The sequence below is a fragment of the Macroventuria anomochaeta genome (genome assembly GCF_010093625.1).
Source record: "Macroventuria anomochaeta strain CBS 525.71 unplaced genomic scaffold BU25scaffold_6, whole genome shotgun sequence".
Lineage (NCBI taxonomy): Eukaryota > Fungi > Ascomycota > Dothideomycetes > Pleosporales > Didymellaceae > Macroventuria > Macroventuria anomochaeta.
This window is the reverse complement of record NW_022985367.1, coordinates 105,864-125,666: the sequence shown is the minus strand read 5'-3', so window position 1 is coordinate 125,666 and position 19,803 is coordinate 105,864. Positions and strand designations below refer to the sequence as shown.

The following is a 19,803-nucleotide window of genomic DNA, read 5'->3' as shown; positions in this document are numbered from 1 at the left end:
ACCCATGTGGTCAATCGTGGTCTGTGTTGCTGATCTGGTGGAAAACTATTCAACAATGGGGAAGGAGTCAGGCAGGAAAGCAAACCATAGCTTCTGTGCCTGCGTCCGAAAAGCTCGGCCTGATATAGTGTCTCCCAGTCGCTTCAGCAGATGTCGTCAGTACGGACAGGGTATAGTCTGCGCAGCAGGCAAAAGGCAAACATCAGGCGGCAGCCTTCGTAGCGTGACATTGAGGCAGAAGAATCGCCTTACCACATGCAGCTGATCTTATTGTGCAGGCGATCCAATGATCATGAGCAGAAGGTCTTGCCTTATTCCGTTATGCAGTCGAGTATGCCGGTGGACTCAACTTGAAGCCTTCGCGGCTCAGCCCTGTCACAGTCCATCCGGCACACAATACGTGGAGGGACTGCAGCGCATTCCATGTTTGCAGAGAACAATCGGATGTAACTCTTTATAATATCAGATGCAGGAGTGCAGCCTTGAGCTGAAGTTGAGATTGGTGATTAAAGGTCTGTGATCATTGTTGGTGATCGTGGTTATGTCGACCTTTTGAAATTCGGGACGGCCGAAACGGAACGCCGCCGGGCCGTGCCTACAGATTTCTAGCCTTTCCGTCACACTTCAAGCAAGCCATCGACGCACTTTTGCCGCGTGGCGTCACCAGCTGGTCCTGTATTTCGCCTAACCCTGATCACGCCTGCCTTTTGCGACCTTTCATTTCCTGATTTGGCCTCACACCAGATCGTCACTATCTATGACCCGCTATCTACAATCCTCAATTTCCTCCTGCACGACGACGGTCAGGCTCTTAACAACAGTGCACACAACACAATCGAATCTTACCTGGGTTAACTGTTGTGGCGATCGGATCTTGTAAACGTTATGCATCATCTAGTCGAGGTCAGCAATTGTTGGTCTTTTGATCTACAAGATCTCCTACATGGACATCGAAATTGGCCCCAAATTTCCACTCGAGTTTGTCCAACAACTTCTCAGTATCTATTTCGGAAACGTATATGCTCTGCCTTCGATCAAACCCGAACATGCGAGAAAAGCTGTTTGCACTCCGCTGTCGACCGATCGTCTTTGTATTGGAGACAATGGCTCTGGTGTTCTTGAGAAAGCTAAGGAAGCGGGACATTTTCAAAATGTTAGCACCGGTGGATCTGTGAACGTGCTCACATGCATGGGAGGGCACTTATAACGCGATTACGACCCGAGCTTGGCTGAGCACGTCAAAGACGTATTATCATCACTCTAGACCGGTCGTCTCAGCCGCAGCATATTACCACCAATGGCGACGTGCTCTTGCCCACCATCTGAGGCAGTCAACTTATTGTGGCTTTGAAGCACTCTGACCAGTGCTCGGCAAGAGGCTCAGCAATCATGGACAAGGAGGTCAGACATTCATGTGTCATTGCGGCGTGTGTAAGCACATCATGCCTGTCTATTGCAGGGGATGTCGGCGAACACCTGTTTGTGAAACCCAAGCCCTAGTACTAGAGAAGGATCGCCGTACATTTGTTTTTCTCCACGAGGGTGTATCGTGGTATGATGAGCTCACGCCAATCGCGGCTGGGAACAAGCCGCCAACATGCCGCCAACATGCGCATTCGTATTGTCGAGCCTTGCGTGTGGATTTGAGCCAGGCCCCTTCAGTCTACGAGTCTTGGACCCCACACTGGGGGTGACAGTTGTGGTATCGGAGAGTGTGTTCCAGGTGTGATATTTATCATTGCCGATGTCCGTTCCTGCCTCAATGCCTAAGGCTGTCGTTGCCCTCCGTCAATCTCAGTTACAAGGTTATGCCTTCTCGGCGGGATTTTCCAAGCAGGCATACCACTCGACCACTAAATGCTCATACCAATCACAATGCAGAGCCATATGTAGCAAGGAGATCTTTCGTGGAGATCGATGCGCATGCTTTTGCGAAGCATAATGCGATCAGCTGCAAAGACTTTCAACGTATGTAACACCTGGTTAGATCCACGTTGCTTTTGCAGGTTGCGGAACTGAGTAAGGGCCAGCTGTACCGCTTAGGCTGCGATCCTACACCGAACCATTGTTGCCTATCTCTCCTGGCTCCGACGAGTATCGAAAAATCAAGGAAGGTCGTGCTCAGCCGACGTGGCATCACGTGCGATCCGGGAAGGAAGAATTACTGAAAAACGAAGAAGAGTACAAGAAACGGAATGCCGACTACATCGAGGACGAACCTATATCAGGACCCAAAAGACTGAACGATTCTAGGGTCGATGCCCTCACTCAAGAGTCTACGGTTGGAAGTTTTCGACGCTGGGCCACTGCGAAGAAGATGTGTAGGAGAGTGAATGACGCCGCCGTTAAAACAACGTCCGACGTTCACATCAAATTTGTGCCTCATACTCGATTCGAAGTGGCGCTCGGGGGCAATGCGGCTGTTCAGGACTTTTTCAAAACTCTCAAACAACCCGTGGCACCAGACGAACAGCATAAGTTGCAAGGGATACTTATAGTGTTATGCCTGATGGATCGCCCAACTAAGATCCGGCTCTTTGTCGACTCTGGAATCTGCGATGCAGATCTTCCACTTGTAGAATGCCCCTGTCCGACTGGAGCAATAGGTGCTAAAGTCCTCCGAAGTAAAGGGAACACGCAAAGACCTTATATGAGATTCAAAAAGCCTGCAGATACAGAGGACTTCTTGAAAAAACAGTGGAGTGTTCTGGCTTGGAGGTTCCCTGAATTTGATGGAGTCGTATCCCACAAAGATTTAGAAGACGGGATGATCCTTCCTTATTTGTCTCATAAACATGTCTCACGGAAGGGCGGCTTTGGTGATGTCTACAAGGTTGAGATACACCCAGATCATTGCTCTCCCAAGGTACGTGATTAAGCAATATTCCTTCGTTTCAGATCCTGACTACGGGTTGCTCCTCAGAACAGAAGTAACATTTTTGCCGTGAAGACCTTGATATCAAGAGTCCACGAGGATTTCGATCACGAACGTAAGGTGCTTGAGAAGCTCCGCCAGACAAATCACTCACACAAACACTTGATCGCTCTATTGGCGACGTACAAACATAACCAAAACTACCACTTGATCTTTCCCTGGGCTGAGTCCGATCTATTTGGCTACTGGGAAAGAAAGCCAGCAAAAAGCAAATTGATGGAGCAGTGGATAGCTGAGCAATGTCAAGGGCTTGCTGAAGCGTTATACAAGATCCATCGATATCCGACTACCTCGGGGTCATCCATATGGCAACCACTCATTGATGCAAATGGAGTGAGGCTCCCGCGTGCCATTCATACTATCGAAGAGGGAGTCCCTTTCAGTGGTATACTTCTTCACGGTCGTCACGGAGACCTGAAACCAGAGAATATTCTCTGGTACCCAAACTCGGAATCCTCTGGTCCTACCGCCCACTTTGGTATCCTTAAGATCACCGACTTTGGAGGTGCTCATTTTAACGATAAGGATGAACGGGCTCTGACAGGTCGCGTACCAAAGCCGGCCACCTATCGTTCTCCCGAATTCGATATTGATCATACTTGCAGTACTCTATGCGATATCTGGGCGATGGGTTGCATTTTCCTGGAGTTTAGCACTTGGTATCATGGAGGACCCAAATTTATCGAGAAGTTCACGAAGAGACGCTCGGCTCGTGACATCACCCTGCGAGGGCAGTGGAGTGATACGTTCTTCATCACCTCCAAGCAGGACGGCAAATTGAAAGCAAGAGTGAAAGACGCAGTCAAGAATGTCAGTAAATGTCCAGACTCGATAAAGCGCGAATTGCAATTGATGATGTCCATCAATAGGAGATTTACAGAATACGCGTGGAATGTTCCTCATTCTTCAAGGAGCTTCTCGAGTTGGTCGATGACAACATGCTTGTCGTCAATCCGAGGCACAAAGCCTCCGAGCACGACCTGCATCCTCGAGTGAATGATGGACGACTTCACCTGCATGCAAGCCGCGAACTTGTCACCTCAAGGCCCCGAAGGTATAGTCAAGGTAGCACTCTCCAAAAGAGTGAGCCTTCGATCCAAGACTGGAAAACTTCGAAACTGCCCAGTGCGCCTGCGCAAAAGCCACTATATCGGAGTGGGTCTGGTTTCATTCAGCAGGCTCTAGATGAGATGCTTGTGAAAATGAAAGGTACTGTGGACACATCAAGGAAACCTACGGCAGAGGAACGTTTAGCATTGGCTGCAGTTCCTCAACGAAGGTCCCTACCTGAGCGGTTACTGTTGCCACTAAGACAGCAGGCCACATGACGAGCATCGACCGATGTTGTGTCTCAGAAACATCGTAAGTTCTTAGACCAAACTCAGCTCTGCTCGAGTACTGATCTAGCGGCGCCAGAAGCTGGCCGCAAGAGCTAATTCGCCAAACTCTCGTTGTCACACGCACGGCAGCGAGGGGAGTCAGTGCTCCCTCCGGCCCAGTATGTTTGATCTTACAGCTCCGATTTTTCTTACTGACTCCTGTTGCAGCCACCACCAAGCCCACCGCAAAGCGCAAGCGCGGTGCCCGCACACCCTCGCCTGAGCCCTCGCTCCACAGCCCCGCCGCCGCTATCCCCCGCAAGTTTCGCAAGGGTATGTTACGCCTTTTTCTGCTTATTCTACAGGCCCGCTAACATTTTTACAGGCATCCGCGCCACCTGCTGGAAGCTCCGTGAGGCCCTCAACACCCTTGAGGCCCTTGCAGATGAGCTGGAGAGCAACTCATAGGCTTTTTTTGTAGTGTAGCTGTGCAATATATTACGCTGCTGCTAAGCCCCCGCAAACCACTTCTTGGAGCATGAATCGCCAGATGTGAGGCACACAGCTCAGCTCCACTGTGCTACACTGACCAAAAAGGTACAGTACTGCTGTAGATAGCAGGTGCTGGGAGCTGAACAGTATATACCCGTGACACCAGATGACTTCTTAGGCAGGTAAATGCAAGCGTACTTTCACTGAACGTAGAAAATATCTAGAGGAGGAGCTTGCTTAAGGCTGCTAGCAAATAGTACAACAGTTTCAGTCCTTCACTGCCATCAACATCTCAGACGGAGAAAACTCACCCTTCCTGATCTCATGCGAACGCCACGTGCTGAGGTCTGTGGCGGTGATCCTAGCCAATTCTTGAAGGCACGAGTGCGGCTGTGAACGGGAACTTACAGCCTAACCATAGAGAGCCCGTCAGGCCACACGATGCCTTCGGTCACACGTCGTGTGACCCGGTAAGGCCTCCCTTGTTCATGCATAGCGTTATTGCTTCAGTCTCAGCAGCAAATCAGATTTGCCTCTGCTGGCACAGTGCGTCTAGGGCATAATAAGCATGACGTCGATAACTTCTCACTAAATGCCCGTTTACAGATCCTGGGATGCTAATTCCATGTCCCTGTCTCCAAAAATCAGGCGTTAACCTGCTGTTTACAGGAAAATTAAGGACATTTGTGTTAATCAGACGGGAGATAGCAAGTTCTCCCGTTTGATCCGCCCGTCTGTCAAGGTGCCGTTTTGGGGATTCAGTTGCTCGCATTCACGTTTCCAGTATCCGCGAGACTGTCCACACCACAAGAAACTAATCCAATCCAGGTATATTTGTTCCTCCTCAAAACATGTATCTGGATGCAAGATCGCGGACGCCGTCATGCGTTGTGTTTATTTTAGCAGCCTACAATGGCCTGTGTCCTTTTTGCTGAGCCAAAACACAGCGCAGATGTACACTCTATGATCTGAATCATCGACTCATGAGAGTTACCATTGCGACTGCCGGGTATATGTCAATGACCATGGACATGTCAGACGAAGCTACTGATACCTCGAAGCGGTCCTCTCCGACACCGTACAGGGACCCCACCTGAGCCGCCTCAGCTACTAGTCCTCCTCCAGGGCTTCTTATATGCGTTGCTTTTCGTCTGTACCATCATTTGGAACGCAGTTATTGTCACGTTTAACGTTGCCTGCGCGCTTTATGTAACGTTTGGGGTGATGGGCCAAGAGCAGGCCACGGCTTGAAGGGCTATGTTTGGGCTACCACAGGTATGCTACGACTGTTGATTCGGTACTTCCACATGTATCATATTTAGGGCTTCCCAAGAACTTATCTGCAAGGCAGATTATAGGCGTGAAGATCGAGATTGGCTGATTGACCCTACAGCCTTCGTTTTTCTTGTCCGAAACGGTAGGCATATGGCTAAATGATGCAGCATGACGTACCGCACATAATCTTTAAGGATACACTTGGGCGTCTAGTCGATTGTAAGACTTCTGTTGCCTCTCAACCCGCTTAAGAGCGTATAATGATTATACTCTTGAGCCTCATCTGTCGCGCCAAAATCAGCCACGAGTTTTTCGCCTCATAAGGTTATGCACCTGCCAGGTGTCGGGCTTATCCCCTTCTAGTACACCAATTCTGCCATTCTCATCACCACTACCAGCACTATTAGCCCGCAGGTCATGACCGCGCTACCGCACCTGTGTGAGTGTCACGGTCTGGGGTCTCTCCTGCACTAACGCCCTGTCGCACCTCACCCCTTGGTGAGAGGTTGCTACCTTTTCCCACTAGCATTGTTTACAGCCACTCACCTACATATACTGTTCGTAGCTTCATACAATACAACTGCAGTGCAATCCTCAACTCCTTCCCTTTGTGTACAGTTCACTGAACTCCAACAGTGAGAGAGAGAGAGAGGTCTCATCATTGGTTGTAGTATTTTCGGAGCGCTGCTTGTTTGCAATTACCAGTACTACAAATATCTCTGGGCTGCGAAGCACCTTGCCGCCGGGGAATCGCATGAGCCATCCCTGTTACAGGACTATCCTAAAGAAAGTGATACGACATCCACGGCCAATGCCGCCATAGAGTATAGTAAAACCTTTCAATGGCACTTCTTTCTGACACATGTTCATTCGGGTTGGCTAGAGCCGTCGAAGCTATCAAAGTCCGCAATGATGCCATTCTTTCGATGATCAAGCTTGATTTGTCTCTCAGGAATGGATATCAAAACCTCGAGCAATTACGAGTGGACCCCGTCTTGATCAAGATCGTGAACCATTGGCTGGAACGCATCAGACGTCTGATTTAGCGCGAAGAAGACGTCGGGTATAGCAGCCTGCCAATGCACTTTGACTGAGATGGCCGCCACCTCTTCGTCGCTATCTTCTTCTTCTTCTTCTTCTTCTTCTTCTTCTTCTTCTTCTTCGTTTTCGTCTTTTTCGTCATATTGCAGGGCTCCGATTACTTCCTCAACCTTCTCAACAATATTGACGTACGGAGCATGCCCAAGAGCTAGATATCGTCTGCGGCTCCAAAATTGCAGCTGCGTGCCTTCAGGAAGCTCATCGAACCTCAGACACTCGTCAAGCGCCTTCGCATCTACATGTACACAGAATTGATATCTTAGAGACCCCAAAACGTGGCGGTCTACGGCAGCCTGTTGCTCGGCGACCGCTTCTTCTGTCTTTGTCCAGGCTGTGAAGACGTTGCGCACGTCTTCTACGGTGGCTCCATCGAGAGAATCACGGTCCTCTCTAACAGTCCATTCGAGATTCTCGATGAGCTGCCTTTCGCCCTGGCGGATGAGCTATCCGGCCACCCACTGGGACCACCGGTCTATGAATTGTGCCCAGACGGAGTCGTCACGGTAATCGCAGCGGTAGATGATGAATCCCCATTTTGGATGATTATGAAGACTCGAATAATCAGAAGGCATTCTTCTCAATAGACTTGGCGATAGTTAGAATAAAGATGGTTGTGTGCGGTCGTGTAACAATGGCGAAGGGGGTGCTCCGAGGTTTTGTCTTTTGGCTTTAGAGACCGGAGGAACGAGGTTTGGGCTCTCGGCGAATACTCGCACGTGGCCTGGGGGCTCTCGCAGCACTTCGAATATGGCCCGCAATTAACCACCGGCGCGTGCAATGAGTGGCAAATTTGTGTCCTCTGTGGTCTGTTTTCAGCAACAGCGACACCGATACGGTAGAATTAAGGACTCTTGTGGTGAGCGACCAGGAAGCAGCAAGGCTTCCCGTTTGCTCAGCCCTATTTAAGCAACGTACCGGCGGATTAGTAGTTAGGTGGGTGACCACTAGCGAATACCCGCTGTTGTATATTTTTGTCTTTTTGTTGCACCTCTGAACGTCATACGGCTCAAGCTTCGACTATCTCAGCTTGGCTACGAGCGATGTTGGAGGTAGGTGCTGCGGGTGTTTTCCTGAATCAAGGATCCAATAAGGCATAACTGTTCCAGATTGGCAAGGCAGACCACCCATTCTGCAGCTGTGGAGCCAAACAGACCCCAGAACACCTCTTGAGCTGCAAGTGGCTCAGGCAAGACCGGAAAGCCCTCCAGGACAGTCTAGGGAAAGTGCAGCTCACACTGCCTCTGCTTCTTCACACCAAAGAAGGCATCAAGGCTACTCTGGCCAGGAGCTACTGTTCCTCTCATCTTCTACAGTCCCAGACTCACATAGGACGTTAAACCAATCAATCACGTGAGACATTCATATATTGGCGTTCTGTTAAATCTTGTCTGTTGTGCTGGCGCCACCGCAGCTGGGAGACTTTGTGGTACCTCCAGCGGAGGATCAATGTCTGGCGGATTCTTTCCAAGGTGGATTTGGCTCGGTGGTGCCGGGTCTGGATCGTATGTCCTGCATTATAGTCAACACTGGGCACAGGCTGATAACTTGCGTATCCAGTACCATGTTCCTCTTGGTGTTTTCCCGAAGCTCAAGCGCTTGATGATATCAAAAGCATCCTCTGCATCGAAAGCTGCAGCTGCAGCAGCACCTGTGTGTTGTGAGATGATAGTGCCCCCCAGGCTATGTATTCTAGTTGCACGTACCAGCTGCCCCAGCACCGATAATAGCAACTGACCTAACTGTTGAATTGGACATTCTCGTGCCCAGCATTACCTACAAAAACCACCAGAATTAGTACATTAATACTCTGTCGCTGCTAGCTGACCAATGTTGGATCGTTATCGCAAGCGGAAAGCGTGCTCGGCTGTGGTGTTCGCGCAATGAGGTCTTGCGGTTGCTGGCTCAAATATCGGAGCAACACCAACAACTCGATCAAAAATCTCAACAAAACGGATGATCGGTCGTATGATCTAAGTCCGGGAACAGGAAAAGGGAGGTATTATTTCATCACGTCTAAATCCTGATGTGCCTGGTACATACTTGCATCAAGCCTGGTATGCTTCAAGCTATATTTATAACTGCTCGATGCCTTCGGCAAGTCTGTCAAGACCCTGTTCGGAATCGTCGTTCATCAAGCCGTTGATCAGACGAGACCTGTCCTAAATCAGTATACACATAACCGAGCGATGTTAACCAGACTTACAAGTTCCCCATCTTGCAGGCCACCATGTTGTCTTCCAGCTCAGCGCTCTTCACACCAGCAACATCGATGACTTTCTCTGGTACCTTTGCCAGCCGTGCGACGTTGAGTCCATAGGATCGGTGACTGGTGCCTTCGGCGACCTCGTACAGGAAGACGACCTCCCTGCCACCATCGCGCTCCTCAAAAGACATGTGCACGTTCTTCAGTTCGTTGTTTGTAAATCGTGAGTGGAGCTTGGACAGGTGCTGGTAATGTGTGATGAACAGCGTCAAGCTCTGCAGGTCGCGAATCACATAGTCGAGCACTGCTTCAGCAATAGCAACCCCGTCGAACGTACTGGTTCCACGGCCGAGCTCGTCCAGGATGATAAGTGAACGCGGCGTTGCAGACTTTAAGATGTCAGATGTCTCGTTGAGTTCCACCATGAAGGTTGATTCGCCCTTCAGCATGTTGTCAAACGCGCCCATACGCGTGAACACCGCATCGAGCATGCCAAGACGTGCTTCTGTAGCAGGCACGTACGACCCGATCTGACCCATGATGGCGATGAGAGCAGCAGAACGCACGTATGAGGACTTGCCGCCCATATTAGGTCCCGTAATCAACAGAGCGCGCGTAGCTAAGTGCGAGAGCTGGAGGTCGTTCGGCACATAGCTATCTAGTAGCATTTGTTCTACCATAGGATGCCGGCCACCAGTAATGTTAAGCTCGATCCCATCTGTGAATGTAGGCTTCACGTAACCGGGTTGGTTAGCTAGAGTGGCCAAGGAAAAGAGCGCATCGAGTGTTGCGATGGAGTGAACGCAGTCTCGAAACTCTTGGTACTTTGCTGAGATTTCGTCCAGCAGGCGCATGAACGCAGCGTCACAGGCTGCGGCTAGGGACTCCTTGTACTGATCACGTTCTTGACACATGCGCTTGACTTCGGGTGTATGGAAACGCAGGGTAGCCTTGGTCGCAGAGATCTGTTGCCATGAAGCAGGAACTTTCTTTTCTTGCGGAGACTTGCGTTTGACTTCAATAAGGTATTCGATGCCGGCAACAGTAACATAGTCGACTTTCGTTACTCCAAGCTTTGCGGCAGCTTCCTGGCGGTGAGTGTTGAGATCGTCTTCGACTGAGGCGATGCTGAGCTTCAAGTCGTTGATATCTTCCGCTTCATGCTCTTCCTGAAAGAAGCCATACTTGTCGTCGGCTTTAGCGGCACTGGCATTGATCTTCTCAAGGATCATGTTGAGGTCGTCGTAGATCTTGGGAATGTTTGACACCGCGTCTCTGAGCAGAGTCGACGAGAAGCCACTTTGCTCGGGTGACTTTATCTGCAGGTACTGACCAGAGATATCCTGAAGTGTCTGCAGTGCGGCCAAGAGCTCTGGTCGCGTGCATTTCTTGTAGTAGATCCTAATTAGCACCTTCTCAAGATCAGTCCTGATCTTACTGAGCAAAAACTTCAACTTGTCAAAAGGTATGGTGTTCTCGCCATTTTTGAGCTCTTCCACTGCCGCAATGCGTTCTTCCAGACGTTCCTTGTCAATCAGCGGCCGACCGACCCACTTTCTCAGGAGACGGTGTCCGAAGCGAGTTTTCGTCCTGTCCATTGTCGAGAACAAGCTGCCTTTAGCGGTGTAGTCGGTCTGGTTTTGATAAATTTCGAGGCTCGAAAGTGTGTTGCCATTTAGAAGCATATACGATCTCGCGCTGAACGGCTGGAAGTACTTCGTCAGGTCGAAGACATGTTCTAATCCATATTCGCTCAGATATGTGATCATCGCTGACAAGCATATCGTGACATGCTCTGACAGTTGATGCACTTTGTCGAGAATTGCACCCTGACTTAACGAGCCGCCTTCTTGACTGGACTTCATCTTGTCAGCGTAGAAGTTGGAGATGTGACCGTAAGCCTGCACAGCCATGGTCTTCGGCTTTTCTACTCTTTCAACACGCGAACGATCCCCGAACACGTTAGTCTTGCTCGCTGAAAGGTGCTGTATCAACTTGTCTGTCGCCTTCGACAGATCACCCACGACCAGGAATTCAGCCGGCGCAATGTGAAGTAAGCGTGTTTCAATCTCACTTCGCATGAAGCCGTCTTCAAAGTCGTCGTAGATAATGTCTCCAGTCGCAGGTTGAACGGCGACAAGACCGACTTGCACCTTTTCATCGGTGCCCCAGCCGTTCGCGTTGGTCTCGGTGATGCACAGTAGGTAGCCAGTCGCTTGTGCACCAGGACCTGGACTTTCCGATCCCGTCTCCAAGCCTTCGACATCATCAACGTATGTACCCTTTGTGTAGAGGTTCGTAAGCTTCCGTACAAATGGCGTGTTTCTGTTGTCCCCAGCTGCCTTGAGCGCCGCGGTCTCGATCTGCCGTACCACTCCGACTTTGTGGTTCGCTTTGACGAGTCGTTTGACGTGAACTTGCAACCGATGTACCGGAAAGCTTGCAGATGCGAATCTATCCAAATGTGCTTCGGATGGATGCTCGTCGTACCTGAACTTGCCTGGAATGCACACAATTCCTAGCTCCTTCGATGCTGTCCTTGCATCCTCACCGAAGAACTTGAATTTGTATCCGACTTCCATTACGATGATAGTGTCGAGGTGTTTTCGCTTGATCTCTAGGTATTGCTTGTCCATTGGCGTCAACTTCGAGGCCGACTTCTTCTTCGTCGCCGCACCTTTCTTCCCTTTTGCAGGTTTAGATGCCTCTTGCTCCTCTTCATCCTCCTCACCTTCACCCTCGCCGTTGGCCTCCTCTTCAGTCAAGGTCTTATTCCTCCTGCGAAGCTCCGCAAAACTGTCTGGGCGCCCGAGCTTCTTGACGAACTTCTCGTGGAGCCTCTCCTTCTCCCGTTGTGTTCCTGCGGCATCTTCTTCGGCAGCGGCTTCGTTCTCGTCGCGTCGCGGAGGAGATGAGGAGAACAGGAACTTCGATGTCCTGTCTGTGAGCTTCGTGGGCTTGGGCGTGTTCAGACTTGCTGCAGTCACCTGACTGAGCGATGGCCGCGCATCTTCACTGTCCGCAACTCGCAGTCGCTTCGGAGACTCGCCATCATCACTAGGTACAGGAACTGTGCGCTTTCGACCCAGTATTGAGTTCCCTAGAGGCAAAGCCTCCTCAGCGCGATCGTTGTGAGTCGCACCATTGCTGACCGGGGACTTCGGCTGCGGAGGTGGTTTGTGCGTAACTTTCGGTGCTTGGGAGGGTTTAGGTGTGAAGAAGCTCGATATCGATTGCTGTTTGGTCTTTTGTGAGGCGCTCGAGGGTGGCTGGCTGCTTTTGGGAGCCATTGGAGAGATGTGGTGAATTGGTGTAGTGGGAGTGTGGTTGGGGAACGCGTTGGCGAGTCGTGACGCGCTTGAAATTCACGGTGTCACGTTTCACGCAACTTCACTCTCGACTCATCACAATTCAAAAACCATCATTTCGGCCGTGCATGCCAATGCACTTGTCCATGCATATGCAAGGACACATGCGGTATGCGATCTGCCAACAATCATCTCGCGCCTTCTCTCGAGCTCATCATCCTCAGTCGAAATGACGGAAGCGGCGCTTGCCAGCTTTGCACCTGCAGCTGCATGCTCCGGCCTCATAGTGGCTTGCTTGAGCAGTCTCAACATCAGCAATTGACCAGCTCAATGTAATCTCGAGATGCATTTCGCGAGGACCTCCAAGGTAACACAACTGAGCTGTCAATCCAGCTATTCACTATCGTCTCCAGCCTCGCCTATCTCTTATCGACGGAGCTTCATATCCGTTATCGGTGTTTTCGAAATACCGGCTACACTCCGTGACCTGGGCAGGAAACCATTCAAACGCCAAAAAAAAGTGACTATACAACATGCAGCTTAGCCACTCTATGCAGTTTGACGCGTACAACCTAGCGCAGCAGGGCGCGGTTCTTGAGAACAGCCTGCAGGCTGGCGGGACGGGGTGTAGCAATTCACTCTGTGATAAGGAAGCTAGGATATAGCCTCTTGGCACATGTACGCAGGCAGTATAGTATCTAAAGTACGCCTATGTATGCTCAGGATCTCGGGTCACAGGGTGTAGCCGGTATTTCGAAAACAACCCATATCTCAAGCACGATAGCTTCACCTACACGCGCCCCATGACTACGGTGCAAGGTCTACGCGGCCGTCATGTCGATCCCTATTACTATTGCGTATGAGGTGCTCAGATCCACTGCTCCGCATTCGGACATCTTTGCAGCTTCCTCAACAGTGTAAGCTTCTTACCAAAACGGTCAAGGCAGTAATCGTCATTGTTGTACGGCAAGTATTAGGGCTGGGCCGTTGCCGCGGGCTTAAAGTGAAAGTCAAGCCCAGCCCATGGCTCCCGTGCTGGTTGAGCTTGTTTCTTCCTTCTGTCGCGAGAGTATCAATATGGCGCGTGGTGCAATGTTGTCGCGGTGCTTGACTGGGCTGCTGACGCTGCAGTCGGTCTTCGCGAACCCAGTTCCTTCAGGTTACCCTACACCACCTGCGATCAAACATGGCGAACTGGGCGCTGTGGCTTCGGAGAGCGACGTCTGCAGCCACATTGGTGTAGATTTGCTGAAGCAAGGCGGCAACGCTGCTGATGCACTGGTCGGCACCGTAGCTTGCGTGGGAGTTATTGGCATGTACCACTCTGGTATGTCTTGCAACTAACAGGTCCTGTTATCATATGCACGTCTTCGGAATACTCACACCCTGCAGGTCTTGGAGGTGGAGGCTTCATGCTTGTGCGAGCACCCAACGGCACATACGAATTCATCGACTTCCGTGAGACAGCACCAGCTGCTGCTTTCGAGGATATGTACAAGGACAACGAGGATGCCAGCATCAATGGTGGTTTGGCTTCCGGTGTACCTGGCGAGGTTCGTGGTCTGCAGTACCTTCACGAGAGATACGGCAAGCTCCCTTGGGCAACGGTTCTTAAGCCAGCAGTCAAGGTTGCGCGCGAAGGATGGCGAGTCAACGAGGACCTGATCAGCTACATCAAGTCTGCAACTGCAAGCTTGAACGCAACGAACAACTTCCTACTCAACGATCCGGAATGGGCTATCGACTTTGCTCCCAAGGGTCGCATTGTCCAGCTGAACGAGACCATCACAAGGAAGCGCTACGCAGACACTCTGGAGACCATTGCCAACGAAGGTCCCGATGCCTTTTACGAAGGTCCTCTTGCAGAGGCTACAATCAACGCTCTTCAGGCCAAAAACGGCACCATGACTCTCGAAGACCTCAAGAACTACACAGTCGCTATCCGCAAGCCTTCGACCATCACATACCACAACTACAAGCTCACAGCCTGCAGCGCTCCCAGCGGCGGTGAAGTTGCCCTCTCCGTTCTGAAGATTGTAGAAGGCTACTCCGGCTTCGGCGAGCCAGCTGCTATCAACCTGACCACGCACCGCCTCGACGAAGCCATGAAGTTCGCTTACGGTATGCGGGCTGAGCTCGGCGACCCGCTATACCTCGAAGGTATCGACGAATACCAGGAAGCGATGATTTCGGCCTCCACTGCAGCAGAAGTCCAATCCAAGATCAGTGATACCCAGACCTTCAACGTATCCTACTATGACCCGAAAGGCCTGGAGTCGCTCGAAACGCCTGGCACGTCGCACATTGTAGCTGCGGACAAGGACGGTCTTGCCATCACGCTTACGACAACCGTCAATCTACTTTTCGGCAGCAAGGTTGTCGTACCAGAAACTGGAGTCATTATGAACAACGAGATGAATGACTTTTCCATTCCCAACACAACAAACGCGTTCGGTTACATCCCTAGCCCAGCAAACTACATCCGCCCTGGCAAACGACCCTTGTCCTCCATCTCGCCCGTAATCGTTGAACACCTCAACTCTACCCTTGCAAACGCTTTCTACGTTGCTATCGGTGCAGCTGGCGGAAGTCGTATTATTACTTCTACGATCCAGAACCTGATCCATATCCTTGATGGCAATCTGACGACCGCGGAAGCGCTGGCCCAGCCGAGGATCCACGATCAACTTGTGCCTGCCCAAATCAGCTTCGAACCCACATTCAACAATGGAACTACAGCTTTCCTCAAGCAGTTGGGTGCCAATGTGACATGGGCCGCAGCGGGAAGCACAGCGCATGGACTGCGGAGATTGAGCAATGGCACGTTCGAGGCCGCCGGTGAACCGAGACAGAAGAACAGTGGTGGTTTCGCCGTATAATGGCGTCTCTGTCGGATGATAGAGGATGACCGACAGCACAGCTTTGATCCCTAGATAAAATAATAACTATCACATTGATCATCGTTCGCCGTACATCTTAGATGAAGATAGTGCTGCAGCTATTCGTCTAGAGGGACCTACATGCATTGAAACTAGCCTCTTGATTTATATATTGCTACGAAGAATTGAAAGACTGTGTGACATTGTAGCAGTGAAGACCACTCAGTTCGTGTCCGCAGCGCAAGAACGAAGAATGAAGCACCGACGTCACGTGCACGCTAGGGTGCGGCTCCTTCCAAAAGTGGGCCTCGAGCTCCGCTCTCAAGGTATCAATCCTTGGTTCATCACGGTCTCGCCTGCTCTACTTCCACCACTTCCTCCCACTTGCCCAAGCAATTCCACCTGTCGCGCGCACCTCTCGTAAACTAGGACATTGACATCAAACCTCGGAATCAGCATCAAACGCGACAAGATGTTGCCTACTGGGCGCGGCGCCATTGCGCATGTGGAGTACACGGGCGAGGAGGCTGCACCTGAGATCAGGAAGCTCCTCAGCGCAGTAGTAAGCTTAATACAATACAATATCATAGTACAAACTGACAATGCAAAGGTCGAGAACGAAGACGAATTCGACAGATGGGAGGCAATCGTCACTCGCGCCTCTGAGCTCGAGGGCGGCGTCACTCGTAACTCGAGTCCATCGGCAATTGAACTTGTGCGCAACGTATACGACTGTTTCCTCCAAAAGTTCCCACTCTTCTTCGGATACTGGAAGAAGTACGCCGACCTCGAGTTCGCGATAGGAGGCACCGAGACCGCCGAAATGGTGTACGAGCGTGGTGTATGCGCCGTCACCACCTCTGTTGACCTGTGGGCCAACTACTGCACCTTCAAGATGGACACGTGTCATGACAACGACATCATTCGAGAGTAAGTGCTGCCTTTCTTCCTCGATTCTGAGACTCAAATCAGCCCATAGCCAGCAGCAAGCACCTTGTGGGTTGGCGATGCGCGTTCAGGTCTGATCTAGTGCTACTCCATGCCACTTCTTGCGCCACCTCGCCCCTCACCACACTGATTGTATTGCGTCAAGTTCATTGCGCATCTTGGAGACGTTTGGAAGTCAACGGTGCAGTTTCTTTGGGAACTCCGTATCCTCTCTGCAAGCTCATTCCCTCCCCCTCCCTACTCCCTTCCCCCGCCTGATCCAACGATGCTGACAATTTAGACTTTTTGAGCGAGGAGCTCATTTTGTCGGTCTTGACTTCCAAAGCCACCCCTTCTGGGACAAGTACATCGAGTTCGAGGAGCGCGTAGGGGAGCCTGCAAACGCTACCAAGATCTACAGTCACGTCCTGCTGCTTCCTATTTACCAGTTCTCCCGCTACTACGAGAAGTTCACCGCCCTCATTGGTACACGACCCATCGAAGACCTTGCCGAGCCCGAAACACTTGAGACCATCAAGAACGCAATGCAGCTGGAAAACCAAGGATACCCCGAGAAAGCCCCTCTTGAGCTTGAGCGACAGCTCCGCGAGAAGATCCATGCGTACTATTACGAATCGTACTCGCGCACACAGCAAGATGTTCAGAACCGCTGGAACTATGAGCAGGCTATCAAGCGCGCATACTTCCACGTCACGGAGCTCGAGGATGCTGAGCTTGGAAACTGGCGCAAGTACCTCGATTACGAGGAAAAGCAGGGCGACTTCGAACGCATCTCATTCCTCTACGAGCGTTGCTTGGTTGCTTGTGCGCTCTACGACGAGTTCTGGCTACGGTACGCACGGTGGATGTTCTCCCAAGGCAAAGAGGAGAACACGCGCATCATCTATATGCGAGCCAGCTGTGTCTTCGTTCCTATCGAGGCTCCCACTATTCGTCTGAATTGGGCACGTCTTGAAGAGAAGCTTGGCCGCATCTCGGTCGCCCGCGAGATACACACAGCTATGCTTGAACAAGCCCCAGATCACGTCGAAACCATCGTCTCTCTGGCTGGCATTGTGCGAAGGCACGAAGGCAATGATGAGGCTGTCAAGGTCCTTGAGGAATACATTGGCCAACGCAGCAGCCAGATCGGCGGGATATTGGTTGCAGAACAAGCACGCATCCTGTGCCAGTGCAAGGGTGCGGTCGAGGAGGCTCGCCAGGCTTTCAAGGACAAGCACCAAAAGTGCTCAGATTCGAAGGACTACTGGTATAAGTACCTGCAATTCGAGATCGACCAACCTTCCTCTGATCAAGAAGAGGCCCACAAGCGGGTAAAGGCGGTACACGAGTTGGTGCGCACCAAAGGCCGTCTCTCGCCAGAAGCATCGAAGAAGCTGTCACACTTCTACATGGAATTCCTGCTCAACCGCGGAGGCAAGGATGCGGCGGAGGAATACATGAAGCTAGACAAGGAGGTCAACGGGTATGTATCATCTGCTTCAAGCGATCCCTCCCAGTCCCACCCCTCGAAACGAAAGAAGCAGCCTCACAACGCAGCAAACAAGCGTCAACGCAAGTGATTGCTGGGATCCGACACCATAGAGCCTGAGGAGTCGCGTCTTCAGTCGAGTCAACACTCCCCTAGACATCTTATCACTTCGTTTGTTCATAACCTTCGCGTTTGCTCGTCGCTAGCGAAATGTAATACACCTCGATTCTCTTCCTTGCTTTGACTTTGCTGACCTGGCTTCTCCACCATAGTATCAAGCCGACTGAAGAGACTGCTGCTCCTGGCTCCGCGCCCTCGAAGGCCGCCCACCGCACACGCTTCTAGAGCTCGTGTAGCTACGCCACGCGCCTTGATCTAGGCCCGACTGGATGGCACTGCGGTACGCCTAAAAACGGCTGCGCGACGTACCTTGCCTCATGTAGCACCACCCGCAGCATATAACGTACTTTCCACGTCTGGTTTGCAAAGTGCAAAGCTTCGACCGAATTATGTTGGATCTTGGATAAGCGTACCGTCATCAGAACCACAGCCAGCTAGGTTTGGACCCTCTTGCATCCCCTCCCTCACAATTGACCATTCTTCGGAGATAAACTATACGCATGTTTTTTCAATATGTAACGTACAATTCTTTCAACGGCCGCAAGTAGTACACCAGACTGCGACCAGTGATTTCGGGCTTAGGCTCGAGGCACACCATAACAGTCGTGTTTCGATCATGTAAGGGATTATGTTAATTAATAGGCCAAAGGCCGTACATGTAGAAAGTCCAATGAAATACAACAACCTTCCTCAATTACTTACAGCCCACACACTCCCCTCGCCGGACATTGATCTCTTCTTACCCACCCCCCTCACGATACTGCGCCGCATCCTCCCAATACTGTCTATATAAATAGTCTCCATTAATATCCTTACTTTCCTTGCAAAATCAACCATGATCCCAAGCTACCCTTCCGTTCTCTATAGTCTTGAAGTTGACCTTCTTTGGTGTATTGGGATCATCGAGGCACATCTGCAGCCCGTGTGCGTACTTGTCGCAAGCACCGACGGGCAGCTTGTGCCCGGTGATGCCGCAGTAGAGATAGTGCTTGTATATGTTGGTGCGTGGGCACATGGTTGTGTTGTAAGGTTTTGTTGGTTGGTGCTATTGTTGAGGTTGTGTGTTTTGTCTTGGTACGAAGAAGGAGAATGGCTACGCAGTGTCCTTCATGTATGCTTAAGTTTCTGAGAGACTGTGAGTATGGGTGGTGACATACTCGTGGTCAATATCTGTCTTGAAGATCGAGTTCACGATACCGCTCTTACTTTGAGTGGACTGGTGTCGACGGCTCTGATGGCCACTAATAGTCAAGTCACAATTGCGTATCCAGCGGACCCGCAAGAATACTAATCTGCCACCATACATATACCTCCTAGGCAACCCTTTAGTATCACTCGAATAGAGGGAAAGAGATACAAACCCACTCAAGTAGCTACAATACATGACGATCCTAATGATCTTCACCCGTTGAAAGTCAGGAAGGGGTGAGCAACAAGACTGCTTTGAAGCGTATGCATCAAAGCCATTGATCTCAGTGAATTTTGCGTAGAAATAAGTTGGGATCTTGCACATCTTAGGCTTGATGGTGAATCAGTCTGTCTACACGGAAGGAGCTGTGGGTGCTAGGACCTAGGAGAGAAGGAAAGCTGCAGAGTCTAGAAGAGAACGGATGCACTAAGGGTACCTGGGTGCGGGCCTAACACTATCATCCACTCCTCAATCTACCGGAACTTCGCAGCATCCTCGCCCATCTCTCCGTACGTAGAGTCTCCACGAGAATCCCTACCCATCTTGCAGAAGCTACAGGCGTC

At 51.0% G+C, this 19,803-nt stretch overlaps 5 protein-coding genes across 5 annotated transcripts, besides 4 other annotated features; 3 read left to right on the top strand and 2 right to left on the bottom strand.

Annotated features, from left to right (window-relative positions):
- Window positions 1-604: 604 nt before the first annotated feature.
- Window positions 605-1,310, bottom strand: BU25DRAFT_407893 (uncharacterized protein). Its single transcript, XM_033705668.1, has 3 exons — window positions 944-1,310; window positions 847-894; window positions 605-789 (listed from the first exon to the last, which is right to left on the bottom strand). The coding sequence occupies exons 1-3, from the start codon at window positions 1,142-1,144 to the stop codon at window positions 766-768; spliced, it is 273 nt and encodes a 90-aa protein (XP_033564790.1). The 5' UTR covers window positions 1,145-1,310; the 3' UTR covers window positions 605-765.
- Window positions 1,311-1,808: 498 nt separating this feature from the next.
- Window positions 1,809-4,722, top strand: BU25DRAFT_418969 (kinase-like protein; the record flags this gene model as incomplete). The annotated part of the gene is made up of 6 exons (XM_033707909.1): window positions 1,809-1,968; window positions 2,031-2,866; window positions 2,924-3,745; window positions 3,805-4,144; window positions 4,483-4,587; window positions 4,640-4,722. 6 exons carry the CDS (start codon window positions 1,809-1,811, stop codon window positions 4,720-4,722), a joined length of 2,346 nt encoding a protein of 781 aa, XP_033564789.1.
- Window positions 4,723-6,998: 2,276 nt separating this feature from the next.
- Window positions 6,999-7,553: a sequence feature (Protein overlapping with rRNA (BU25DRAFT_488773, KAF2630598.1) was converted to a misc_feature.).
- A 999-nt stretch (window positions 7,554-8,552) lies between these two features.
- Window positions 8,553-8,631: a sequence feature (Protein overlapping with rRNA (BU25DRAFT_488773, KAF2630598.1) was converted to a misc_feature.).
- Window positions 8,632-8,682: 51 nt separating this feature from the next.
- Window positions 8,683-8,770: a sequence feature (Protein overlapping with rRNA (BU25DRAFT_488773, KAF2630598.1) was converted to a misc_feature.).
- Window positions 8,771-8,825: 55 nt separating this feature from the next.
- Window positions 8,826-8,892: a sequence feature (Protein overlapping with rRNA (BU25DRAFT_488773, KAF2630598.1) was converted to a misc_feature.).
- Window positions 8,893-9,106: 214 nt separating this feature from the next.
- BU25DRAFT_361565 (DNA mismatch repair protein MSH3) lies at window positions 9,107-12,638 on the bottom strand. Its single transcript, XM_033703700.1, has 2 exons — window positions 9,326-12,638; window positions 9,107-9,276 (listed from the first exon to the last, which is right to left on the bottom strand). Exons 1-2 carry the CDS (start codon window positions 12,613-12,615, stop codon window positions 9,195-9,197), a joined length of 3,372 nt encoding a protein of 1,123 aa, XP_033564788.1. The 5' UTR covers window positions 12,616-12,638; the 3' UTR covers window positions 9,107-9,194.
- Window positions 12,639-13,543: 905 nt separating this feature from the next.
- On the top strand, window positions 13,544-15,538 carry BU25DRAFT_407887 (gamma-glutamyltranspeptidase 1 precursor). The gene is made up of 2 exons (XM_033705667.1): window positions 13,544-13,960; window positions 14,026-15,538. The coding sequence occupies exons 1-2, from the start codon at window positions 13,711-13,713 to the stop codon at window positions 15,510-15,512; spliced, it is 1,737 nt and encodes a 578-aa protein (XP_033564787.1). The 5' UTR covers window positions 13,544-13,710; the 3' UTR covers window positions 15,513-15,538.
- Window positions 15,539-15,855: 317 nt separating this feature from the next.
- BU25DRAFT_437853 (TPR-like protein) lies at window positions 15,856-18,022 on the top strand (the record flags this gene model as incomplete). Its single annotated transcript, XM_033709033.1, has 3 exons — window positions 15,856-16,074; window positions 16,123-16,442; window positions 16,741-18,022. The coding sequence occupies exons 1-3, from the start codon at window positions 15,985-15,987 to the stop codon at window positions 18,020-18,022; spliced, it is 1,692 nt and encodes a 563-aa protein (XP_033564786.1). The 5' UTR covers window positions 15,856-15,984.
- Between the last annotated feature and the right edge of the window lie 1,781 nt (window positions 18,023-19,803).

Bases quoted from the DNA above. Each gene is read 5' to 3' on its own strand.
- BU25DRAFT_361565 (XM_033703700.1), bottom strand. From the start codon at position 12,615: ATGGCTCCCAAAAGCAGCCAGCCACCCTCGAGCGCCTCACAAAAGACC. The intron at 9,277-9,325 runs GTAAGTCTGGTT...GATTTAGGACAG, and splicing joins GCCTGCAAGATGGGGAACTT to GTCTCGTCTGATCAACGGCT.
- BU25DRAFT_407893 (XM_033705668.1), bottom strand. From the start codon at position 1,144: ATGTCCCGCTTCCTTAGCTTTCTCAAGAACACCAGAGCCATTGTCTCC. The intron at 895-943 runs GTAGGAGATCTT...GACCTCGACTAG, and splicing joins GGGCCAATTTCGATGTCCAT to ATGATGCATAACGTTTACAA. The intron at 790-846 runs GTAAGATTCGAT...GTCGTCGTGCAG, and splicing joins CGCCACAACAGTTAACCCAG to GAGGAAATTGAGGATTGTAG.
- BU25DRAFT_407887 (XM_033705667.1), top strand. From the start codon at position 13,711: ATGGCGCGTGGTGCAATGTTGTCGCGGTGCTTGACTGGGCTGCTGACG. The intron at 13,961-14,025 runs GTATGTCTTGCA...CACACCCTGCAG, and splicing joins TATTGGCATGTACCACTCTG to GTCTTGGAGGTGGAGGCTTC.